This window comes from Parus major, chromosome 10, assembly GCF_001522545.3.
Source record: "Parus major isolate Abel chromosome 10, Parus_major1.1, whole genome shotgun sequence".
Lineage (NCBI taxonomy): Eukaryota > Metazoa > Chordata > Aves > Passeriformes > Paridae > Parus > Parus major.
Genome location: NC_031779.1, coordinates 17,214,834 through 17,239,396, shown reverse-complemented (window position 1 = coordinate 17,239,396; position 24,563 = coordinate 17,214,834). Strand labels below are relative to the sequence as shown.

The 24,563-nt window shown below is 44.2% G+C and overlaps 1 protein-coding gene across 1 annotated transcript in view; it reads right to left on the bottom strand.

The window, feature by feature from the left end:
* Nucleotides 1-24,557, bottom strand: part of ALDH1A3 (aldehyde dehydrogenase 1 family member A3) — a 33,040-nt gene extending 8,483 nt beyond the window's left edge. Inside the window, exons 1-9 of the mRNA XM_015639443.2 lie at nt 24,447-24,557; nt 21,008-21,112; nt 15,441-15,581; nt 13,143-13,272; nt 11,874-11,935; nt 8,930-9,058; nt 6,459-6,572; nt 3,939-4,041; nt 2,788-2,972 (exon numbers count right to left, since the gene is read on the bottom strand). Coding sequence (XP_015494929.1) covers nt 2,788-2,972; nt 3,939-4,041; nt 6,459-6,572; nt 8,930-9,058; nt 11,874-11,935; nt 13,143-13,272; nt 15,441-15,581; nt 21,008-21,112; nt 24,447-24,545 — 1,068 coding nt within the window. The 5' untranslated portion in view covers nt 24,546-24,557. The remainder of the gene's footprint in view (nt 1-2,787; nt 2,973-3,938; nt 4,042-6,458; nt 6,573-8,929; nt 9,059-11,873; nt 11,936-13,142; nt 13,273-15,440; nt 15,582-21,007; nt 21,113-24,446) is intronic.
* Nucleotides 24,558-24,563: the final 6 nt, after the last annotated feature.

The following is a 24,563-nucleotide window of genomic DNA, read 5'->3' as shown; positions in this document are numbered from 1 at the left end:
AAATGTTTAATTTTCACATTTTAATCCTAAAGTGCATGTCTACAGTATAAGGAAAATATTCACCATTTTATAAATCAAATTATAAGTTTTGAGCTGAATAATTACTGGCTAACAAGTGCCACAATTAGTGCTAGTTTTATTTCTGTAGACTAGGTCTTGCAGTCCACAAATTCCAGTATTTAAAGTTCTAAAATAACAAAACTACTCTAGTCTTGTTCTAATCTAATCCCTGTTCTAGTGCCCCAGGATGTCAGTCCCATCTAATGCAGTTTGCTATTCACAGCTGTGTAATGCACTGGTTAACCAGTTTGCCATCTGTGCAGATTTATTTTATTGCTTCCTGTGATACAGCTCCCAGGAATTCAAAGTTCAAAACTGCCCTTGGTCTGCATTTGAGGTTGGCACTCTGCTCAAAACAGTCCTGATCACCCCTCAGGTTTCTTGTGGTGTCCTTTGAATTCCAGCCAGTCAGCACTGCCAGACACATGTGAGTTTTGGAGAAGTCTCATCAGAAGCATGCTTCATTTCTGTCTAAATTTAATGCTGTTTAAAGCTGACCTAATTTTAATCACAGCAGTACAGTTTATATCAGCATAACCCAATACTGCAGCTGACACAGTCTTTTCCCCACTGCCATGCCATGAGCATCCATGCCAGTGAACAGTGATCCACATCAGGGGACTGCCCTGTGTAAAACTTTTCTTCCTCACTTCCAAAAAGACTGGATTAGACCTGAACCAACCAGTTCCCTAATCTACTGCAGTGCAATGTAGGAACAAACAACTGCACATGGGACCACTTTTGCAGGACTAGCTTATGTCAACTTCAAGTTCCTGTGGAACAGGGTAATCATCACCTATAGCTGATGCAGGACCAGAGAGATCATGAGCTACAACCACTGTCTGCCTGAAGGTTGGCTTCAACCCTTTCCCCCTGTTGGCTTCTAAGCCAGTGACCATCTCACAATGGGGATCACTGCTGTAATGATGTTGTATATGCTCACCCTGACTCACACCAAAGGAGAATGAAAGCAATGGGCTGGGTCCAAAATATCTGATGAGGAGAGATTAAGAAGACAAATAATTTTTCCTGGTAATTCTTGTCTTATCCCTCAGTTCAAGATTAAATAAACCTCACAGCCAAGCAGGTTACTTCAAGAACAGGGAGGAAGAAATTATCTGGAAGCTTCACATTTGAAGAGTAACTTGTGGACAGGCACAAATTTTTGCTACTTTCAGAGGTATTTTTAAGTCCTTGTGACACTGCATCATTTCTCTCCTCTGCTTCAGTTTCTGTATGTGCCCACAACATAGGCTCCAGAGAGTGAGGAGAAAAAGCAGCAGAGGAAGAGGTTGTTCCTTTGAACTGGCAACCACATAAAAGTTTTGGGATTTACAGTTTCCTCCCACTCCTTCAACACCTTCCCATCCTGGCTTTGACAGTTGCATACACAAGTTCAGGTGTGTGTGGGTGTGCTCTCTCTCCTACAACAGGTAAGCCAGAGCAGGAAAAAAGGACAGATGGGCCACAGTTAAAATCTGACAAGACAGTGCTATTCCAACTTGCTGTTGCCCTTAATTGCAGGGGGTAATTAATGTATGCAAAGGGTCTGCCTTAAGTCACATCAGTGATCCCAGAGGATGGAGCTGGGCCATGGTGCACCCTGGAAGTGCTCTAACAGCCTGGCAAGAGCTGAGAACACTGATGAACACTAAACAAGCACTAAACAACACTAAACAAGCCCAACATGCTCCACTCACTGCAGGGTGTTTCACCCTTTAAAACTCACAACTGAATAGATTCAGGAGCTGTTCTCATGAAATCAGTGTTTGAGGGTTAGCTCATCTCTGCTGGAGCAAGTCTCAGCATGGGATTCTTTTCCTAAGAGTCCTGAGCAGTTTGAAATCCCTAGCAAGTTACAGGGCTAGATGCAGCCTCAGCATGAGCAGGGCATGTACATCATCTTATTCCCCATGCATGAGGGCAAGAAATGAGGTTTTGCTATGTGTAAATCGTGCAGATTCAGATCCAGATAAGGAGAGGCAGATGTCCTCAGAGCTACCCCTTCTCTGAGGGATCGTACACAGACAGCATCAAGGAAGAAAAAACCCACAGTGCAGCACTGAGAAAAAGAGGCCTTGGCTATAGGTTTCTGGGAGCCTTGCTTTATTTTTGGTACCAAGCAGTGGGCCTGTTAGAAGATCTGACCTAAGGATCATCTTCCCCCAGAGCTCTCCAGCATAACTCAGATTGCCTCAAAAGGAAAAACTAAGAGGAAGGCTCTGGAAGTATTGAGGAGGCTGGTTCTGACAGCAGTTTGGCATGTTTCTTCCTCCTAATTCAGCTGAAACTTCTCCAAAGGATCAGAAAGGCAGCAGAGGAGGAGAGGGAAAGTGAGGACTCAGGAGTCTCTGGGCTCTAACTACTTGTCATCACCCACACAGCCAAAGGAGCTGAATAGCCATTTAGCTGCACTCTTCTGCACAGAGCTATGGCTCACTGCAACATGCTTTGTGTTACTGTACCAGGGAGACAGGCCTTTCCATAAAGCTGGATAAGAACACAATTAAATACATTTGTGTTTTTTTAAAAAATTACAACATAACATTTCAACAGTTGTGATTAATTGATATTTAAAATAGAGAGAAAAAATAAAGCCACGATACATTACTCACCCCTCAGCACTTCTGCTGGGACCACATCCGTAAGGATAATATTTACACAAGGAAAATTAAACAAAACCACAACCAAAAACCAAACAACAACTGCTCTCAGATACACAGTTACCTGGGGCCCTTGTTCAGTTCTGGCATCAAAGGGGTCTCCAACCAGTCTCTTCTTGGCAAACTCCACGCTGCGCTTGACGAACTCGGGGTAGATCTGCTCCTCCACGAAGACGCGGGAGGCAGCCGTGCAGCACTGCCCCTGGTTGAAGAACACACCTTGGTGGGCACATTCCACTGCCAAGTCCACTGTGAGATGACCCAGGAGGGAAAAGTGTTAGCACATGAACAGTTTCAGCATTCCAGGGTTTCCAGACTTGTTGTTTTCCTTTCTCTTTGGAAAACCTCCTTAAAAAATGCTGACCATGGTCCACACCCATAGAAGGCACTCACAGGGCCCCAGTGCCCCCAAACCAGATCTTTTATTGTATCCATCTCCCTTCCTGTCTTTTGTCTTGAGGTATAGCTGGCCACAGTTCCTGATACTTTCCTCACAAGGACTCACTGAAGGCAGTGACCAGGTTTTCTTGTTGTGGGAATTCTTAATACCATGCATTGGTTCTTAAAGACAAGTTTCATTTGTGACTGTTCAGAAAGCAGCATGCCAGCTTTGGCCAGCTCCTCACAATGCTCACTATTTGCAGCTGGCACAAATACCTCTGATTTTCAGCCTGTGCTGTGCAGGACTGGAAAGGATTTTCCTGAAGCCAAATAGGATTTTCCAACCATTTTGGTGGTCAGAGGTCACATCACTCAGAGGTCTGAGTGATGTAACAAAATTGCAATGAAACACACAAAATGAGCCCTGCAGACCACCAGGATAGAGGTGAAGGCTGGATTAGATCAGGTCCTACAAAATTCCCCTGTCACAGGAATTCCTGCAGAGGGGCTGCTTTGCAGAAAACTCTTTTCCTCAGTGCTTGGCTCAGGCTCTTCAGAACTGCCAGCCAAAGAGAAAGCCCACAAACAGCAAACACACAAGTGCAAGATTTAACTACAACTGCAGCCATCCCCAGGGAAGGCAACATGGGCCATGGGAATGATGCCCATGCTGGGGAAGAGCTTCAGGAATGCAGAACTATATCCTGCCCTTGGACAGATGCTTCCTCCAGCCTTTGGGGTGGAAACACCAGCCCTGTGAGCTGCCAGAGGACAGCAGAGACACACAAACCCCAGCACCTTCAATCCTCTTACAGCAAACACACCCATACTCACAGTCTGCATCTGCACACACAATGCAGGGGTTTTTCCCTCCCAGCTCTAACGTCACCCTTTTGAGGTTGCTCTTGGAAGCAGCTTCTTTGATCAGTTTTCCAACCTGTATCAGTGAGATAAAGAGGAGATGAGTTGTTCCCCTAAAAATCTTGAGTGTGATGCCAACAAGGGTGGAAGAGCCTGGGTGGCAACTGAAGCAGGTAGAGGTCAGGGAGAGCAGCCTGAAATGGTTTGAGTTTCCTACTGCTGTGATGTGTTGGGTCAAAACCAGCCCCAGAATTAAGAATTGGTTTAGGCAAGTCTGAAAGAACAGGCTGCATGGGAGAGCTACACCTGTTTCCTGAAGGGAAGGATTTACTCTGCTTTCAGAATTCAGTAATCAAATTTTGTCAGAAACAGTATGAATTAAAACTATTTGGGAGGGACCTTTAGTTGTTAGGACAGGTTAATTTCTTAAGAGTGATGTAATATTTGAATTTGCTCATATTACAGCAGTTTTCTTGTATCTTACCTTTGCACATGGAAATCTTACCTTTATTTCTGACTAAAACTACTTTTGCCCTGGAGTGGAACTGTGAGGAAGGAAAGCATGGGGCAGCTGGCTGGTAATCACAGGTCTGCATTTCTCATGGTTTGCCCTTGTTACTCGAGCATGACTCCTGAACTTAAGAGAGATCACCTCTAGTCACTCAGAGCTTAGCTCTAGAGACAGCAGAAATAAGTGATGCATCCTAGCTTTGCAAAAGGCATTACTGCAGGCTGGCTGGCCAAAGAGAAGCAAGTTAATAACCTAAGAGATCTATATGGAAAAATTCTCATGGAGTTTAAGATCAGTAATTCCAAGCTGGCACTGAGCCTAAGCTGGGGTTTAATAATGAAGTCAAAATATATTTTGAATTAACTTCACTTCCTGGCTCAGAAACAGTAGCACTGTGCTGCAAAATGCTGCAAAGATGCAGCTGAACTCACAGATGGGTGGAGGGGGAAGAAAACACTTCTAAATTACACATGCATTAGGAAAGGATCCGTCTCCCTTGGTGTTTCCTGCACACCCATGGATTAGGAGACAAGCAGTGTCTACAGGAGTTTTTTGCCTACAGGCTCCAGCAGCTGAGATTTTCCTTCTGCCACTAATCCACTGGATACTCCTTTTTCATTAAAAACCCAAACAGATCCATGTGGGCTGGATGAGTCTATAAGCTCTATTGTTTTCACACAGCTAATGTCTCATGTGGGCTAAAAGTTTCTGATCTAGGATTTGGAGAGAAGCATGTAACTAAGTAAACTCCAAGATTAGACCAGCTATGAAGAAAATAAAAGCTCGCTGTGAACTTGTACTTTATTCTGTGTTCTGTTTGTTCCCATGATCCCTGTACAGAAACAGAGGCTTAGCACACCTTTTCCTATGGGATAAGCACTGGATGTACACAAAGCCACTAGATGGTAGTGTTGGTAAATGCTGCAGCTTTTGAGTGTTTGGAGTTACCTTTCCCGACCAAGAACACCTTTCAAGGTGATTTGTCATCATTATACATTCACATCACACTCTACAATTACAAGGGCAGACATAAGAATGGATGAAATCAGCAAATGCTCAGCAAGAATAGTGTTCCTCAAAGAAGTAAGAGACTGAATTTGCTTCAGCTGCCCCCACTAGTTATAAGCATTTCCATTCTTTGGACACTGCCTGCATTCTGGAGGTGCAGATCTACTGCAAGAAACATCTAAAGCAGTCCGTGGAAAAGTGTTCACTTTTCTAAGCAAGCTTTTGTTTGAGAATTTTCAGCAGTGACTACTGCAGTCAGATTTGTTTGTATGTCTCAGCTGTGCTCAATTCCATGGTCTTGGCCAAGCCATATACACTTTTCCCATGTAGGCATGGAAGAGGATGGCTGTAGGTGATTGATAGTGCAGGGTTCTGTGGCCACCCTTCTCATAAACAAGCCAGACACATCTATTTACAGGAAAAAAAACCTAAATAGAAGGTGCTTTACTGTGCAGGTCTCAGAATGAAGCTCAAATGTTAATCCCCTCCACGTCAGCAGAGAAGGCCTTGGGCACGAAGCCATGCTTTTATTTAAGTCCTAGTTCCTCAGAGGTAACTAAAGCCAAGGAAGAATTGTTCAGGACTCTGACTGACATGTTTTCCAGTTGCAGGGCAGGACTGGCAGGCAAACATGCCCAGAAGCTCCATCGGGTCAATGACATGATGTTAAGTCACTGCCAGCCTGCCCTGTAGACTGCCTTGCCTTATGGCAGAGCACCTAAGTTCTTACAGAAATGTGGTGGTCTGGCAAAACCCAGCTTTCAGAGATGTGGGATTATTACACACAAGCACAAGGATCTGAATTAGACAGATACCAAACACTTCTGAGAAATCCTGTCACGTCGAATGTGATGGAAGAAGTGTTGGTTATACAAAAATCACTGACCTTTCATTGGTCTAGTCTTGTATGGATGACAGTTCACAAGAGAATGCAAAGAGAAACAGCAGATATCTTTGAGAAATCCATCACCTACCTTGGTTGATCCAGTAAAAGCAATTTTATCAATGCTGTCATGGGTAGAAATTGCAGCTCCAGCTGTGGGGCCATAGCCTGGCACAATGTTCACCACACCTGGAGGGAAACCCACCTGAAACAGATTAAAACCAGCTCTGTAGAGGATTTGAGAGCACAGCTCATTTCTCAGGAAGCCTGGATTAGTTGTACTATAGTCCTCTGAGCTCTTACCAGATACATCCCTGTTTTCCAGACTTTCCAGTAATATGGCTGCATGCTACCAGCTGGAGTAGATGTGGGTGAAGCTAACAGCCATGCTTAGGAAATGCCAAGTTTCAGTAAGAATTCTTGGAGAAGTCCCAGTTTCAAGTCAAAAGAGAGTGAGTCTTTCGGCCAAACTTGGCCTCCAGCTACTGCAGTGCAGCTGCAGCCAAGGGGTAAATGAATGAAAGTTTGTTTTGAACAAAGGTTGACATTTGTGGTTCTTCAGGGACCAAGGGGATTAAGAAGTCAGTAAAACCTCACTAGATGATGGGGCTAATAAAACAGGAGTACAAAAGCAGATGGTAACAAGACTTATGCAAGTTTCCACCACATTTACAACATAGATTAGCCAACTACTAATTTTGCCAAAACAGACAAATGGCAAAACTTCAGGTGAAATTCTAGTGCAAGGAGAACTGAGGGACTGACTGGTTTGGTTTTACTTCCTGAAAGAAGACTTTGAAGGATTATTGCTTTTCTAAGCTAGCCTTCCCCTACTACCAATAGCACAAGGCTGTTTTCCCTGCAATTCCTAATGATGAAATTGCAGAATGTAACCATTTGCTTCATTTCCTATGACTCTAATACAAAATCTCAATAAATGCCATTTCTTTTTAATAGAGAAAAAATGAAGCAATTGCTCATGTACTGTCTTGCAAAAAAATTATCCTCATAAGACTTTTTTCCCCCATTTTTTCTTTTCTTTAACTGGAAGGGCAGTCTCATTTCTTCTATGGATGTGACAATGACAAAAGTGCATTTAATGGAGTTTGCATCTTGGCTAATGAGTTTTCAAGCAAATACTGCGTGTCAAACTGTGCAAGTAATGGTGTTTGGAGTCAGCAGCAAAGCCACAAGGAAGCAAAAAATTGGTTCAGAACATCCTGAGCCAAGAAGTTTTTTTCAGTTTTTCAGCAAAAATGAAAGCCAAAATATTTTGGTTGGCCAGAAATTATTTCATTGAATGTAACACATAGATCTGTGCATGTGGTAACATCTTCTACATCCTTTTAAAGATGAAAATCAAAAAATTGTACCTCATTTTTTCTGAAAAACAGCAAAGAATTCAGCTAATTTTGGGTGGAGAAAGGAGCATCTTCAAATAGAGTTATTCTGCTCTAATTGCACTTCTGCCTTTAAGGACAACTGTGAGAAACAGCAAGCTTAGAATTTCAGCTGAAAAAAAATAATTTTACCAGAACTGAATGGTGTTCTTTTGGGGGGAATGCTAGACCTGTGTTTGGGGAGCTGCATATCAGAGTCAAAAAAAGCAGTGGTGTGGAAGGGCTTACTAGAAGTCATGACAACTGCACCTTGTGCTCACTCACTCATCTTGTGTAATCTCATTAAGCCAAGTAACTGTAGGAGACTTAACTGGTATTATTTTTCCACTTCCTTTCCTGATGGAAGAACCCTAAGTGTCAATTATCAACATATCTTTCTATTTTCTCCCAGGCTAAGCCAAGAAAGAACAAAATCATCATTTGACTGAGCATAACAAACAGACTTCCAACTGAGAGGCAAAAGCCCATCTATTACTCCTTTAGTTTTCCTCAGTCAGTCACATCCATAGCTATAGGAAGCTGATGTACTGAACAGTGCTGGAAGGTTCTGTGCACCTCCCACCCTCTCTGTAAAATTAACAGATCTGTTGGCACACAAGATCCTAACTGACAAGCCCTAAACCAGTATTTTAAAATCCCAACCTATCATCTTGCCTTTATTTCAGATGACTTTACAGGCCAGACATAACTAAATTGTTCTATGAACCACAGAAATGACAAGGAATTGTTTCCCAGGGCACTCTGTCTTGGTTGAATTATCCCACTTAAAAACAACAAACATAACACTGCTCTCTAATCACACTCCTTTTTGTCTCATTGTCTAATAAAACTGAGCTGTTGTCTTGCCCTCATTTGGGAGAGGGGAAGACAAGGTGGGGGAAGAAAAGCATCATTTTTTCTCTCTGCAGCTTCCTGAGAAAGGAGAAAAATGCACAGGTTTTGTAATGTTTACCACCTCCCAGCCAGTCACAAAGGCCTTTGTAAAAAAAGACTGAAGACAGAGGTTGTTCTCACTTTCCTTTGTGAGGCTATTAAAGCTGGAAGTCTGTTTGTTATGCTCAGACTCTTTAAAACCTAAAAATCTGGAAAGCCAATTCAAAATACAGCCTTGCTTATGACCTTAAGAGAACAGAACCTCGAGGGGCTGTTCAGATTTCCTCACCTCCTTGATCAGAGAGCCAATGTAGAGCGACGTGAGCGGAGTTTGTTCAGCTGGTTTAATGACCAGAGTGTTTCCACAGCACAGTGCTGGTGCCATCTTCCAAACCAGCATCAGCAGGGGGAAGTTCCACTGCAAGAACACAAATCACTGGTCAGATCAGCCTGGCACAGTCACCTACTCACTTCCACGCAGCCTTTTCCCAGCTCAGGGAAGAAAGGAACTGGGAGGAAAGCCACAAAGAGAAGAGTCTGTTTATAATACTGTGTTTGCTTGGACTAAGGAATATAACTTCCTTGATTTCCCCCTGAGATCCCTGATATTGCTGGCAGTCCTCACACTAATCCTGTAAGTTGGACAACCTTCTACATTATGTGACCTCATTCTTTAAAGGAGTTTGATCACATTTTGTGTAGGATTTTGGCTCTTCACAGAAACTGTGTTGGAGACAGTTTTCTGATGCATCACTTCTGTACAGCATCTGTATGTGGGGAATTACAGAATGCAACTACTCATTGAAGAAAACCTAATTTTTCTCTGTTAAGCACTGGCTGAGTAGCTCTGAGTTATATAATATCATTCAGTTCTGGTTTTATAACTAGGAAAGTGCAGTGAGTTGTTCAGTCATGGAAATCTAGGGGAGGTCTTATACTCCTTTCATATTGTAAATTGTTCCTTTCCAATTAGTTTTCTAATTTGGAATTAGGAGCCAGTCTACATCAGTTTTCTCTGCTAATCTCTTTCATGGTCATGTGTATTTGGGGATCTTGGAGTCTAAGTAAGAAGTGGAAAATCTAGCTCACACTGAATCTCAGAAAGGTCATTTGGCAGCAGAAAGGATTTCTTCATTAAAAATAATTAATGCTGCTTCAGGGATGATGGAAGCAGGCCAACAGCAAGGGGACTTCTTGTCAAGACTCAAGCCAAGGGCCTTCAGCTATCAACAAAGCAGCCAAGTATGTCAGGAATCCACAAATTCACACTTACAAATAAATTAGCAGTGTAGTTTTTGAGCCATGAGTTCTATTCTAACTCTGAGACAAAGCAGAATTTAGTCTCAAGTGTTATTCTTCAACTTGCTTCACCCTTTTTCCCAGACCTGTTCCATTTCAGTGATCTGCAATGGCCACATCCCATAATTTGCCCATTTGTCTTTTTCTCCTAAGTTTTCTTGGAGGTCTGACTGCAGATTGAGCCATTTACACCTACACTACTTTTCTACAGTTTCAGAGCATGAAATAGCCCCATTAGGAGCTTTCTGCTTCAGAGTGGCTGGTGAAAGTAACAGTAAAGGACTCCAGGGCTGCCTCATGATATCACCTTGGGATAAAAATCAGCCATATGCTAAAATTCCTAAGAACTTCTCTGGCTAAGAACATTGTTTTAAATATAGTCAAGCCATAGGAAAAAAGGAGGACTGTTAATTGCTCTAGGAAATCATACCCAGAACAGTGACAATCTTTTTCTGTCAAGTACACAGCCCACAGGCTGGAGGTGTTATCAAGATCAAACTGGGGAAAAAACTGAAGATTTGTTCTGAGTAAACTGAAGAACAGATGTGGTTTTGTTGACCCCAATCATTCTTTATACAAACACAAGCTAAGTCTTAAGTTGAACTTAAGTCAAATTTGGTTCTATACTTTGTTGTATTTACTGCTGGTCTAGAGGTCTTCAAGTCCCACTATGTCCCCTAGAGTGGCCTTCCAAAGCATCCTGCATGTAGGCTTTTAAAGGGATAATTTCCAAATCACTTCTGAGTGCCAAAGGTGGCTGAGAGTGACAGGGAAATACCTTTTAACTGGTGATCAGAGTGAGGAACCTGAGATTTTGATCTTAAGTCATAAATTCTGCTCACCTGCAGTCACATTGCTTGCTCAGCCAGAAAAGCTGTGAAGTCATCAAGACAAATGTTTGATAACCTCCCACTTTGCCTCACCCTGATACTGCCAAAGAGACCATGTCTTATCATCTGGGTTATAAATTCAGTCCTGCTGAAGGAAAAAGCAGAATTGCCCCAGACATCTTTGGTCCAAACCTGGTATTCCCAGGGTCCAGCAAATCCAATGTGCCACATGCATTTCTTTCAGTCTTTGACCTTATCTCAAAAGTCAAAATCCTCCATGAACTCTTATTGATCCAAGAACCATATAAACATAGAACATCCTGAATAGAAGGGATCCACTGGATCATCCAATTCCAACTCCTGGACCTACACAGGACAGCACCAAGACTTCTACCACAGGAGTGAGAGTATTGTCCAAACACTTCTTGAGCCCTGGCAGACTTGGTGCTGTATTCAAACAGAATCTTGACACAGCACCATTTGCCTCACAAATTGTAGAATATCACATTCAAAGCATTTTACAACCAGACAGGAACAAAATCTGTCTCCCATGAGCTGTAAAGTCTTCCTGGCTGTCTGTTGAAACAAAGCAAGCAACACATGCTAACACTGGAGGCATTCCAAGAGCTAGCCACACTGTCCTCTCAGCAGAGAATGAGACCTCAAGGAAAAGAAAACTATTCAGTGAGATTTAATCCCAGAAAGCTCAGAGAACAGCCAGACATAATTAATTGATCATGGATATGATTTAAAACTCAAAATTATGCATCAGCACGAGGCAGCAAAAAGCCAGCACTCCTAATGATGAGATGGCTGTCCCAGCAGTGTGAGAGTCAGAGCTCTGACTGGTCTCTGATGACTGGTGTCAGCCTCAGAGAGCAACAGAGCATCTGATTAGGAGACCCACCCTTCCACTGCAGAGCATTTCTGTTGCCAAGAGCAATTGGCATGGGGGTAAAACACAACTACATCAGGCCACTGAGATGGGAGTTCCCTGCAGAACAGCTGTGCTTAAGCAGGCAGCAAATAGCTGCAGGGTAGGATGGAGTGCACATGGAATTTCCAGTTCTATGGGATATGCAGGGCACCAGCACTGTCACTTACTGGAGTTATGGCTCCACAGACACCCATCGGCTCGTGCCGGGTGAAACAGACAAAATTTTCATCTGCAAGACAAGAGAGTAAAAGGGGACAAAATAGTCAAAATCCTCACTTTTGCAGAAAGTGTGTGAGACAACTGCACACTAACAGGTTGGGGACAGAACTAAGCCCATGTTAGAGAACACAGTGTCTGTTCATCCTGACTCCTGTCTTTGGAACATCCCAGGCAGATGAAGATCTGAGTACAGGTCTTGTACCAGCTTGAAAGTCAAACACCACTCAGTCACACAGGAACCTTTTAAAACCAGGGTTCAGTTCCCTCTGCAAATTCCCTGTGTTGAAGCTGAGGGGAGGATAACTTTATCACAGTGAAGAGCAAACAAATTTCATTCAGATTGTGCCCTACTGAAAAACACAAAGCACTTGTCTCCCTGAGAGAGAAAGACCCATTTTATACAGGAATCCTGTTCAGTATAACAGGAATTGTGCTCCTGGAAAGAAATTACAAAAAGATGCAACTCTGGAACTAAAGTAATACCATTCACCTTAAAATACTGCTGTTATCCTTTCAAAGAGAAAGCAGGAAGAACATTTGCCTTTCAAATTCATTTTTGCTGAACACCTAGTTTCATTGGGAAGATGTGACAAGAGCAAGAACATTTCTAATGATGCTTTTTCTAAGTGATTTCAAATCAGGACAAACAAGCAGTGTCCAGACAAGCAAAGCTTTACACCACTCTGAATGAGGGTGACAAATCCCAGTTTATAGGACTGACATGGCTCCCTTTGCTGTCTGCACAGACTGAACAAGCTCAGCCCTCCAGAGTCCTTCCTCTGGTGACTAATTTGTCTACAGTATCTGTCCTTCACACAGCCTCAGTGATCACCCACATGCAGGATAAAAAGGGCCAAATTTGAAAATACATTATATTGTCCATTGTGCCATAAGGACATCCATTCTCTTAACTTGCTCTCACCAAAACTAGATTTGAACTTTTATACCTGGGCCAAAGTGTTCTGTCTCTGTGACTGCTCTGACCAAAAGTTTCTCTGTTAAAAAAGCAACATACAAGCCCACACATTATTTTCCAGAGATCTATCCAGGCATTAACCAAATTCTCCCATTAGTTTCAATATTTAAAATGCATCCTGAAATGGAAAGGAAGTGCAGGCTATTTTTGCAGGTTTTCAGAAGCTAGCCTTTCCATTGATCTCCCTCCACCTCAAGCCTGATCCCAACCCAGCTCTAAAGCTGGGTGTGAAGGTACTCACCCACTGGAATAGTTCTGCCCTGAATTTTATCAGCCCATCCAGCATAATACCGGAGTGTCTTTATACAGCCTTCCAGGTCAATGAAATAAGCCTGCAGAAAAGGTTTTCCTGTGTCCATGGTTTCTAGAGTCTGAAAAAAACCAACAAGTTTCATGCACTGTCAGACAAGTCAACATTTTGGTTTTTTTCTCTCTTAAAAAACCCTCTTCTCAGCTTTATTCTGCCTTGCTCTGAAGACATGGAATGTTCTTCCCTCCTCTTATATTTACAGAATGAGCTTGTTAATACAAATAATAAATAATAAGAAGGGAAAGCAGACAGCAACTCTGATGTGTACAGGAGTTGCTTTATTCAGGGGCTGTGCCGAAAGAGCACCTTCCAGAAGCCTCCAGAAGGTGAGTGTGGGTGGGATACAGGGCTGGGGTCTGGGGCACTGCTCAGAAACAATGTGAGCATCATGACTTCACCCTAACTGACCTTCCAACACAGATGTTCTGGAGTCCAGATGGTGTCACCAAAATCAGGCAGAGCTACTTTCCTTCAATTAGAAAAAATAATCTAATTTTTCTGCTCCATAAGCCTAAACCAGACCTCTGAAAAGCCTCTTTTACCCAATGATAAACATACTTTTTACAGAGTTCTGGTAAAGTAACCTTTGGGCTCATGTCTATGCTGAGCCCAGGGAAAGGCAGAAGTTGCTGCACTGGTGCTGATCAGCTCTAAACACAGTCCAGGCTGAGCCTGTGTCCTTCACACTGTTCTGGACATTAGCTCAGGGAATGCTTTGTTCTCTGCTCAGGTCATTAAATGGAATATTGGTGCAAATGGCCAGCACATCCATAAAGGAAGTACTATCCCTTGGTAGAATGAAACATCTTTGTTTACACATGAAGTCATACCCTGTCACCCTCCACAGACATTAGGGTCCAAACAGCACTCAAACAGACATTCCCCTTGGAATGGTGAGGATTGTTATCCACTGAATGTCTGCTAAAACAACTGATTTTTATAAGTCATTGCTTAGCACACAGCCAAAGCAGCCAGGGCTGGTTTTCTGCAGTGCAAACAGCAATGCCAAACAAGCCCTTCCAGACCAGAAGGACAGCAGAAAACTTGAAGTTTGTTCTGGTTAAAGGAAAAGGAGGGTGCTCCAGTCACATCAAAAAGTGAGCAAAAATTAATAGGGTTTATTCACACACACACATATATATTTTTCTCCTCCCTCTTATTTTCTGCCCAGAACTGTGTTCAGAACTGAATGTTTTGGTTTTGCCCTGCTGAAACTGAAAGCAGTCATGTGGTTGAAAGACACTGTGTTGGGGAAAGAGGCCCAGCTCAAAATAATCACACAGTTATAGGCTCTGAGCACATCCCATGGGTGTCAGTTCCCATTGACCTCAGCAGGACACTGGCTCAGTTACCTGCACATCTGATAGCATGGAATGTCATCAATGCCTTTCCCTGAAGATAAAAGTGCAGCACTGAAATGGAGAGGTGCTCAGATCCAAGAGCTTAGATGTGGATGGACAACAGCCCCAAGCTGAGGATCTGTGGGTATCACTTGGAAAGATGTGCAAAGCCTCAGTAGAGTCCAAAGGCTTCTACTAGCTGAGCACATTTTAGCTCAGGTTCTTATCCCTTTGTTCTGCATCAGCAGGACTCCTCCAGGACAGGATCATGGAATCATTAGCAATATTTCTCCAGTGCAAAAGTCCAAGTTAATACAGCTTCACAGTTGTAGAGAAATTTTTCTGAGCCAGTATGTTCAATAGGGAAAGAAGCAATTCCCACTTACACACATTTTAAACTTTGGATGGTATCCAGCAAGAGAAAGATGCTCTTTCCAGCCCCACATTTTAAGGGAAGGAATTTGTATAGAATCAAAGCCACCTGCATTTTTGTAATAAAGAATGAGTCAGCTGTGGTGGTTCGGTGTGATTTGGTTGTTTTGGTGTGTTTGTTTTTTTTTTTTAATAAGAGCTGGGAGACAGCTATAAACATCAATGATTGTTAAAGCAAAACAACAAATACTACTTTGAAAATTTAAGTATTAATATCTTTAATCACTTCAATAACTAGCTGAAGTTGCACAAAAGGCAACTATGTAGAAGAACTGAGCCTTCTAAGCCCCCTAATATCCTGCAGAAAGAGTAACAAAGCCATGACTCCTGTATGGACTCTTTTGCCCTTCATAAATGGAGATAAAAGAAAAATATTGGGTAGGTATGGATACACCAGAGGGATGGAGCAGGGTTATGAGCCAAATGTTGCTGGCTTATCACTGCCCCCAGTACTCACTGCCAGGATGACTCTGTCCCGCTCCAGGAGATCAGCCAGTTTGTGCAGGAGTCTTCCTCTGCTTGGGGCATCCATCTGTCTCCATGGAGAGCCCCTCTGGAATGCTGCCTTCGCTGCCTCCACTGCATTATCCACATCAGGCTACACAACACAAACACAAGAAAACCTCAGGTTACAAGGAAGGAGCTGGACAATGGCACAGAACCACCCCCCCAGGCTGCTTCCAAGTTGATGCTGTGGTGGCCAAACCCAAGTTGGCCAACAAAACCACTTTCATTTCACTCCTGCATTTGAATTCAAGCCGGGAATATGTTTTAGGTTTGGCCTGGGCTCATAAACAACCTTGAGGTCTGAATACCAATTGGGTCTTTCAGGGGTAATTTAATGTAACTGACTTGTTTATAAAATAATCCAGAATCATGTTCCTGCCAGTACAGGATGTGACACTGGGGGAGGATGAAGAATCATGACAGGCCACTGACCTACATGAATTAGCCTCCTCTAAACAAGTGTGGGCAGGAAAATCCCCCATGAGATCAAGATTTTACCCAGGGAAGTAATTACAGCTCAGATCCCACCATCTAGTTCCCCTAGAGCCCATGCCAAGGCAGTTAACACACTAAAAATCACCCTTAGATCCTAGAACAAATTCCCAGAACATTTCTACCAGATGGGAAAGGTTTCACTGTTCAGTGCTATGACAAAGAGATTTCCCTGCACACACTTAGTGCCATTCTCCCTTCACCTCCCAACAGCTTTATCATCTTCTGGGCCAAATCCACCTCTGTTTAACAAAGTTACTAACCAAAGGGGGAACAAATTCCCCATCTTCCTACACCATGACCCGCAGAGCTTCATGCATTTGCTCTGGCCACAGTATGCCCTGGAACTCCTCTCTTCACCTCAGATACATTGATTAAAAAAGTGAAGCCAAGGGCTCCCAATCCAACAGAATCTATGGAAACACTGCCACCAACATCCACAAGGCCAAGGCTGTACCCCAAGCATTGATAAAGCTTTGGACAGACTCCTGCTGTAGGTAAGGTCTGGCAGAGACCAAGCCTCACTTCAGCTGATGGAGAGCTTGCAATATATGGCTTGAAGGGTGGGAAAGGAGGGAGGGTGTCAGACTTTGATCATTCCTCCCAGCACTTCACCAGTTGCTCTCATCGATACCTTTTCTCAAGTCTTGGCTGGCTACAGTGTGGAAATAAGCCTCTGTACTGATCCAACTAGATCTGGCCACACCCTCTTCATGGTGGGGGGATGTGTGGTGCTCAAGAAAAAAATGTTGTAGGGAGACACACTGCGTTCTTAAGAAGTTCATGGTCAAACCTGCAAATTTATCACCCAATATACCCAATGGTACCTTACATTAAATTTGGCTCCATTTCTTTACAAAGAAACCACACAGCTTTGAAACAGTCTGGCCTATTCTGTCAGGAAAAGAAATCCATCCTTTTGGGAGAGAACTGATGGGAAGCCATTGGAGGAAACTTGTGCTGTCACAGTATGGCTCACGGCACAGGATGCTGGTGATGCAGAGGTGTCCAGAGCCACTGAGCTCACATGGGCAGGTCCTGCCTGGGGCCCATCACCCATGGGTACAACAGGCCTTTCAATGGCTCACTCTGCTGGAGTTGATCTGGATTCAGCCTGGCACATCACAAAAGCCAGAAGGCACCACCAGCCTCTTCTGTATCCCTCATCCTGCCTGCTGGAATGAAGACTTAAGCTGAAAAAGGGCAATATTTAATGTGACAGAGCAGGAAAAGGAACATAAGTGTGCCAGGTTTGAACAAGTATTTCCTTAGCAGCAATTAATTAGTTCTGCAACCAGGCTGGGAGCACTGATGTGCAGGGAACTGGGTCTGCAGTGGCACAATGCCCTTGGTAGTGAGGGTTTTCCTTCCACCCTGGCACTCAGAACAAGAGTGAGATGACTGCATGGGCAGAGGACTTCAGTGCATGCCCAGATCTTCCCCAGTCTCTAAAAATGGGAGCATTTGGGAGTCCTGAAAATGGGAGCCTGCTGCAACAGGCTCTCCTGTAGAGAGAAAAGTAAAGACAACCATCTTTCTCAGACATTCTGGGTACAAATAGTGGCTCAGAGCCTGCAGTCACTGTCACACAGGCAAACAGGCTTTCCCTAAACACCCTCAGGGTAGCACAACCAAGTGACATCCTGAGAACCTTTCTGCACAGCCTCAATAGGCCTGAGAGACCAGCAAAAACAAGGAAATTCTTCAGGAAGGCTGAAATGCCATTCTTAATCCATCCTGTTATGACTAGGCATTAGGGGAGTCTGAATGGCATGTTCATTGCAGGCATGTTGCAATAGGTAGGCACAAGGCGTGACAAAGTGACTCTGAACTGTCAAGGTGCCAGGAACACCCTGTGGTGCACAAAACCACAGGAGGTGGAGATCCATGCATCCTGGTGCTCCACTTGGACCTATAACAGATTTACTGAGCATTACATAAAAAGCTCCACTAAGAATATTAAGATTGCAAAGTCTTTACAGTGTTGAGAAATGCCTGCAAACCTTCATATCCACCTGGGATGTTTGAGTTATGATACAACCCCCAGTTACACAATCACATACCTTCCCCCCTGAACAAACTGAACACTGTTCTTTGTTCTAAGTTGCCTTGTCCATCTTCCTCCTCTACCTCAAGTCCAGCTCATTGCTGCTCCTTTTTTCTTTCCCATCCTCTTTTCCTCTCTCTTGTCCCAGCAGCAGGCTGCAGAGCACAGTAAAGACAATCACTCCACTGGCTCTGTGAGTGGGGAAAATGCCTGCAAAAATGCCTTGCTCTTCTTCAGTCTCAGGGTGCCCCAGAGTGCTCCAGTGAGGAGATGTGCCAGGAATGGAGCACACCCACTGGAGACCCTCTTTCTTCAATTCACCTACTGACTTCTTCAAAAAGCCTCCCCTATGCACATCTTTGGAAAGCAACTCTTCTGACATAGGGCACAAGTTTTTCAGTTAGAAGAGGTTCCCTGATCTGCTCCCCTGCAAACAGTCCACACATTGAATTGCTTTAAGTTCCAGACTTGAATTCAAAACACCTACAAACAGCATCCTAACAGCCTGAAACGTCCAAAATCATTACTGAGGGCGTTACAAGTCTGCTGTGGTCTTACCTCAGCCTGCCACTTATAATCTGAAGGGGACAGGTTGACTGTGAAGAAATCCCTCTCAAAACTCTTCAAAGATCCACACAAGAGTGAACTGTTTAGAAGTGATCATGCCAGAGACTTGACAGCCACAGCTGTGGAGCTGCTGCCCATGCTCTGTGGCAACTGAGCTGGGCACTCCTTTGAGGAAGGAGCACTTTTCTCCTGCCCTTGATGGATGTCAGCAAGCTGCTAGAAGGAAAAAAGCCTGTCTCCAAGTGTTAGGGACAGCACCAGAGTTTCTCCTTTTCCATTATCAACCTGGCAAACAGTTGGACATTAAGCTTTTATTTGTGAGGTATCCAGCATGCAGTGGAAACATCCACCATTTTATTTTCAGAGCTTCTTTTTCCACACAAACTTTTCTTTATCCCTCAACTGTCCCATCAAGGACAATTCTATAACTAAAGAACAGATAACAAAACCCTTGCTTCTAGGCTTAAGCATTGGCCGAGTTTCAGCACCAGACTAAACTGTCATCGCTGAGATATCGGCTGCCAAATTTCCACCCCTCACGTGCAGCCTAAGCAAAACACTCTGCATGGCCAGGGAGGGGCAGGTTTCTGTTCAGGGCTTAGGAAGGGGAGCTCTGCTCCCAGCCCGCAATGAAGGCAGAGCCAAACATTGGCAGAGCACAGCTGAAGCCAGAGCCAGTAGCAGTAACCACTACCCCTGCAGTGGCACTGGACAGCACAGCAAGTACAGAGGCATGTGGGGACACCAAACATAACTCACAGCTTCCTGGGTTGACTCCAGCAGACTGGAGTTACAGCCCCAGAAGGGGATGAACCAGAGCAAGGGAAGCCTCAGGGAGCTTAGTTTGCCAGAAGAGAGTAGGACATAGTCAAGTGTCACCAAGAGGCAAACAGCTAGCTGGGGATGGTTGTCACCCATGACTCTTTTTAATTAATCCAGATCCAGGTCTAATCCCCACTCAGTTTCATGGAAAAACCTAGTTAGAACGAAATAATGTTTTAAAAGGTATAATGTGGAGAAGAGGCTTTCAGCATCCAAAGCACAGATAGCTTACATTTTGGCTGCAATTTCTACTAAGAAATTAGTCACCTATAGTGAGTATTCAGGGGGAGAGAGCTCCACTGACTGGAAAAGTTTACAGTGACCCCCTGCAAGCTAGAAGCTGACAGGGACAAATCTCAAGTAGGCAAAACCAGCCTGTTAGTTGTGTATAACAATTTTCTTTAGCCAACACTCAGAAGCAGACACAAACTGCTCATGTAATATTCTGTAGCTGCTTGAGGAGACACTTAGCTCAGGGAACAATAATAACGTCATGGTTTCTGCCTATCAAAATACAGTTGCATCAGAGTCAGCTTCAATTCCACTGTTTACATGCCACTGCAATTAAACACAGTTGTGTCCTACCCAGTCAGGATAAAGAAATTACACATAATGTTTGGCTCTGCCTCAATGTGTAATTGCCCCATGGATGCACAGATCCCCAGTGGCAATAAGTATTGGAGGCAGCCTCACATGCACTGGACAGGCCTGAATACCAAGAAAAAGACTTCAGTGCAGGCAGAAATGGCCACACTGCCCATCACTTACTGCCCACAGCAATGAGCTACCAAAGCCCTGGCACGGCACAGCAGCTGTGAATCACCTTCTCATGACTTCCTGCACAAAGCCAGATGTTGGCCCAGCTCTTTTCCATAGGTCAGACCAGTTGGGCCATACACAATGAGCTGCTTTGGACAAAAAAAGTGTCACATGGGATTCTTCACCTCAGACTGTTACCAAACTCAAGCAGCTACATCTCATGTTACTCTACAGCACACCAGGGCCAGCCAGGGACTACCAAGACTCTTGAGATGCTACTTTGATTTTAGTGAGAGCTGCCCCTTTTGTGCAGGAGACCAGAACCCACAATACCAGCTGGAAAAGTAGCACCACATCTCCAGCAGCAAGTGGTCAGTGTTCACATGCCTGAGCTTAAATTCCCCCAAGTACTCAGGTTGTGTTTAAAAAAGGGTGAGTTTCAGTTCAGTGTCTTCAACAGGCTGCCCTGCAGCTGGAGTATAAACCACCCCCAACATAGGGCCCAAATACTGTCAGGGGTGTGCACACACCATCATTGCTATTTCCTCAGGCTGGCTACTTCCTTCCAGTCTATGGCACAAGAATGATGCTCAATCTCATTCCTCTGACAGTGTTCAGCAGCCAGTTCCTATCAGGGAAAGTGCCTCTGGACAGGATTGATGCCTCCCAACCCATGTAATTCTTGGGCAGCACATCCAGTGTCCCAGACCTCCAGCTCAGTCTGGCCAGATTGATGTTGTTGTTAAAAGCCAGATTTTCTTCTGTGTGCTTTCCTACAAAAAAAATCCCCTAGGCAATGTCTTTTGCACAGTTTGTCCAACAACACTTACCTTATCTCCTTCCTCAATGTCACAAATTTTCTCCAGCGTTGAAGGGTTGTAGGTGGGGAACTTCTTTCCACTTGTAGACTCGTGCCATTCATTGTTAATGAATATCTGAAAAGAGAGCAAGGGGAGTGGGATGGGCAGGAGAAAGAAAAACTGATACAGACAAAAAAACCCACAAGTGCTCCTCAAGGGTCCAGATGCTCTTCAACTTCCACCCATGGCAGAGTCAAGTGCACTCAGTCTCTCTCCCAGGGACACTGCTGGCAATACAGAATTATTTTTACAAACTTTGTGCACCCGGCTAGTTTTGAGCCAGAGGAAGGCAGAGCAAGGGTCCCACACAGAAAAACACTGGGATTTGGCAGTGAGAAATGGGCAGTTTTTGAAATACATCTCCATGGGAACAGCAAGCAGACACCAAGAGAAACTTGTATGGTTGAGGCAAAAGGAGCCCCTTGTTACATGTTACTGTACAATTATTACTTGGCTGTTTGTGCCCTGCCCTGGGCTACCGCCACAGCTTGCTCCCCTCTCCAGCAGTGTCCGCTGGAGGCGGGTTCTGGCTCGGTTATACCTCACCATGCCTTGTCACAGGCCAGATCAAGCCTCCCACATCACTTGGAGTCATCTGTGACAAGATTTAAGTGTTTCAAAATATTGCATTTCCAGAGCAAGAACAAACAGTCCCAGCATTGCGTAACTGAAAATGCATTAAATACTGGAGTGCTGTTACTCACTATAAACAGAACATGAATACCTATATACAATTAATCGATTCAACATGCATCTTATCCACACTGTGATCTGACTTGGCAGTGTTATATTTTATAAATATACTTGAAATAAGATTAGATGAAGTAATCTTTATTAGTAGCCTGCTAGTGGCTGTAAGCTAGTGCTTTTATTTGGAAGCCATCCACATTTGCAATCTTGTTTATGAGTCTCTACACACCACCAGGAGATTAATGTTGCATCTCTTACACTCGGAATTCCCACTGCTTTGGGTCATAGTTTTCTTTCCTGAAAGGACTTTTTCTTATTACTTCTGCATAAAGCATCAAAAGAGTAATTGGGGTAGAAGCTGCACTGCTGGACCCACCTGTTTCATAAAGGCTGAGAAAAAGAAAATTTCACAAAAAATGTTGCCAAGGGAAGTCACAAGAAAAGATACAATGTTAGAAATACTAACTGCAGTTTAGCACACCAGTGCTCGCAAACTACCTCCGTTATCCAAGTGCTACATCTTAACATTTACACATTTTAACTTCTGTTTTTCTTCATTTCCCAAATGAAGAAAAGTTGTATTATAAATGTGAGAAATCTGTCAGGAACCATAAAATTGCAGTATCAGGTATATACTCACAAACTAAGCATTGGAGAGGGATACTGATTTTTCCTTTGCATTAAACACTAACTCTGTGGGAAAGTGATGTTCCTACTAAGTAATAAAACACAAGAGTGACAGGATCAGGCTGCTTTAAATGTAACATATACACTGGCAACATTCTGGGAATCATGAGTCCTTGGTGCCAGGAGTAAAAATCAAATCAAACAGTATATCAGCACTTCATACTTCATAGCCAAAATTTGAGACAAAGAATTGTGGACAGATCACTTCCATCACACACCCATGACAAGCACTAAGCTGCTCAATAAGAAAGATCTTTGTTGAAAAACTTTGCCTCTCCCCCAGCCCCATAACTGGTAGAACCAAAAATAAAAACCTCCTCTAGGCACAGGGAAGCATGCTGTCAGCTGTAAACATCTGGTGAAACTCAGAGCTTGCACAAAACTCCTCACAGCTTTATGAAAATTGACTGCTGCTCGTTATTTTCTCAAATGCACCGGGAGCATCAGATCCAACATCAAACCCACACTTTTAATTTACATTGGTTTCCATTTTAAAGATACTACCTTGACTCTTAGCGCTCACAGTCTCTGGCAAAACTGTGGAGCACAAACTGCAAGTTTTAAAACGTACACGGCTGCAGGATAAGATCCCTAAGGAGTGTTTAAAAGTGTTCACAACAATAAAAATAACAAAAACCAGAACATTTGGATGTTTAAGAAGAACTCAAATGGCCGTGTCCATTTTGGACGCAGGAAAGAGCTGTTTGTGCAGCATTACGCCATTCCGCAATCAGCAGCTGCAGATCCAATTTGCTGCTAAATGACGAGTTTATCTGACAAATAAAGAGTAGATAAATTTCGGATGTTAAAAATTAATCTAGTCCAGTGATTACTCCTAATTGCTAATCTGTTTCAATACTTTGGATGCCTAATTCAAATCAACACCTCACCGGATAAACTATCGCTGTTCACTCCTTCTTGCTTCAAGGGAATGAGCTTCAAATTTTGTTTTTTCCTAATACTTAACACAAAAATGCAACAGCAACACACTCATTCAGCCCCTCCAGCTCTTGTAGTCCAGGGACAAAGTTGAAATTATGGCAGCCAAGGGTTCTCAGCAGCATAACCAGCCGGGACACTTTCCCCACCGCGCAAGGCAGTGGGTCAGGCTGTTATGGAACAAAAAGCGACTCTGCAATCGCAGAGCTACAGCTGCACTGGGAGCAGAGATTTCTGCAGCCCTGCTCAGCTCCAAGCCAGCCCCACCTCTGAGGGACAGAGATATCAAGCTCAGGAGCTTTTCGTTTATACCAAAAGGTCAGGAGCAACTATTAAAAGATAAACTCAATGGAGAGCAGGGACGTGAGGGCTTGGGTAGGTTCAGAGCCCGACTGCACATCCCGTGGGGAGGCCATGGAGCTGGGATGAAGAGTCACCGACACGAGCACTGCTCCTCTTGTGGAGCTGCAGGATGGCTCCAGTCTCACGGCAGAGCCTTTCCACAAGGCCCAGTCCTGCCGGACACCAGCCCTGTGCTTGCCACCGCCCAAACCCACCACTGGCACGGAGCCACCTTCCCACAGGGGAGCTGTGGGTCAAGGACGCTTGAACACAACCCCAGCAAAGGCTTCCTGAGGGATAAAGCTCTCCTCGCCCTGCCCAGGCTCACCCCATCCAAATCGGATTTTGCTGAGCGCCAGCGAGGAGCTGGAGGCGTTCACGGGTAGGTTGGGAGGGGAAGATGGTGTCAGGCGCCACAGCCAGGGAGAGGAGCCCAGGCGTCTGGTGAAAGCAACAGTTTTGGTGGAGTTATTTTATTAAAAAGAAAAAGGTAGATTTCTGGCAACAGGGATTGAGGCAAGTGTTGCTCTATTAGAAACGCCACTGTCATCTGCTTGCTCAACCTCAAAGCCCTATAAACCTGCTATCTCAGACAGAAGAAGGAATAAATGAAGCTAAGAAAAACAACACTGAGGGTGGAAATTTTGTATTAAAAATATAACACCTCACCGCCACCCTGACTCCACGGAGCATCGGCGACACCACAGCGAAGCCCACCCGCCGCCCAGCGCCCCACGCCTGGCGGGCTCACCTTGGTGTACTTCACCTCCAGGCTGCGCAGGGGCCGCGGCAGCTGGGGCACTTTCTTGTCGGGCTGCCCGTTCTCCACGGCACCGTTGAGGGCGGCCATCGCCCCGCCGTCGAGCCC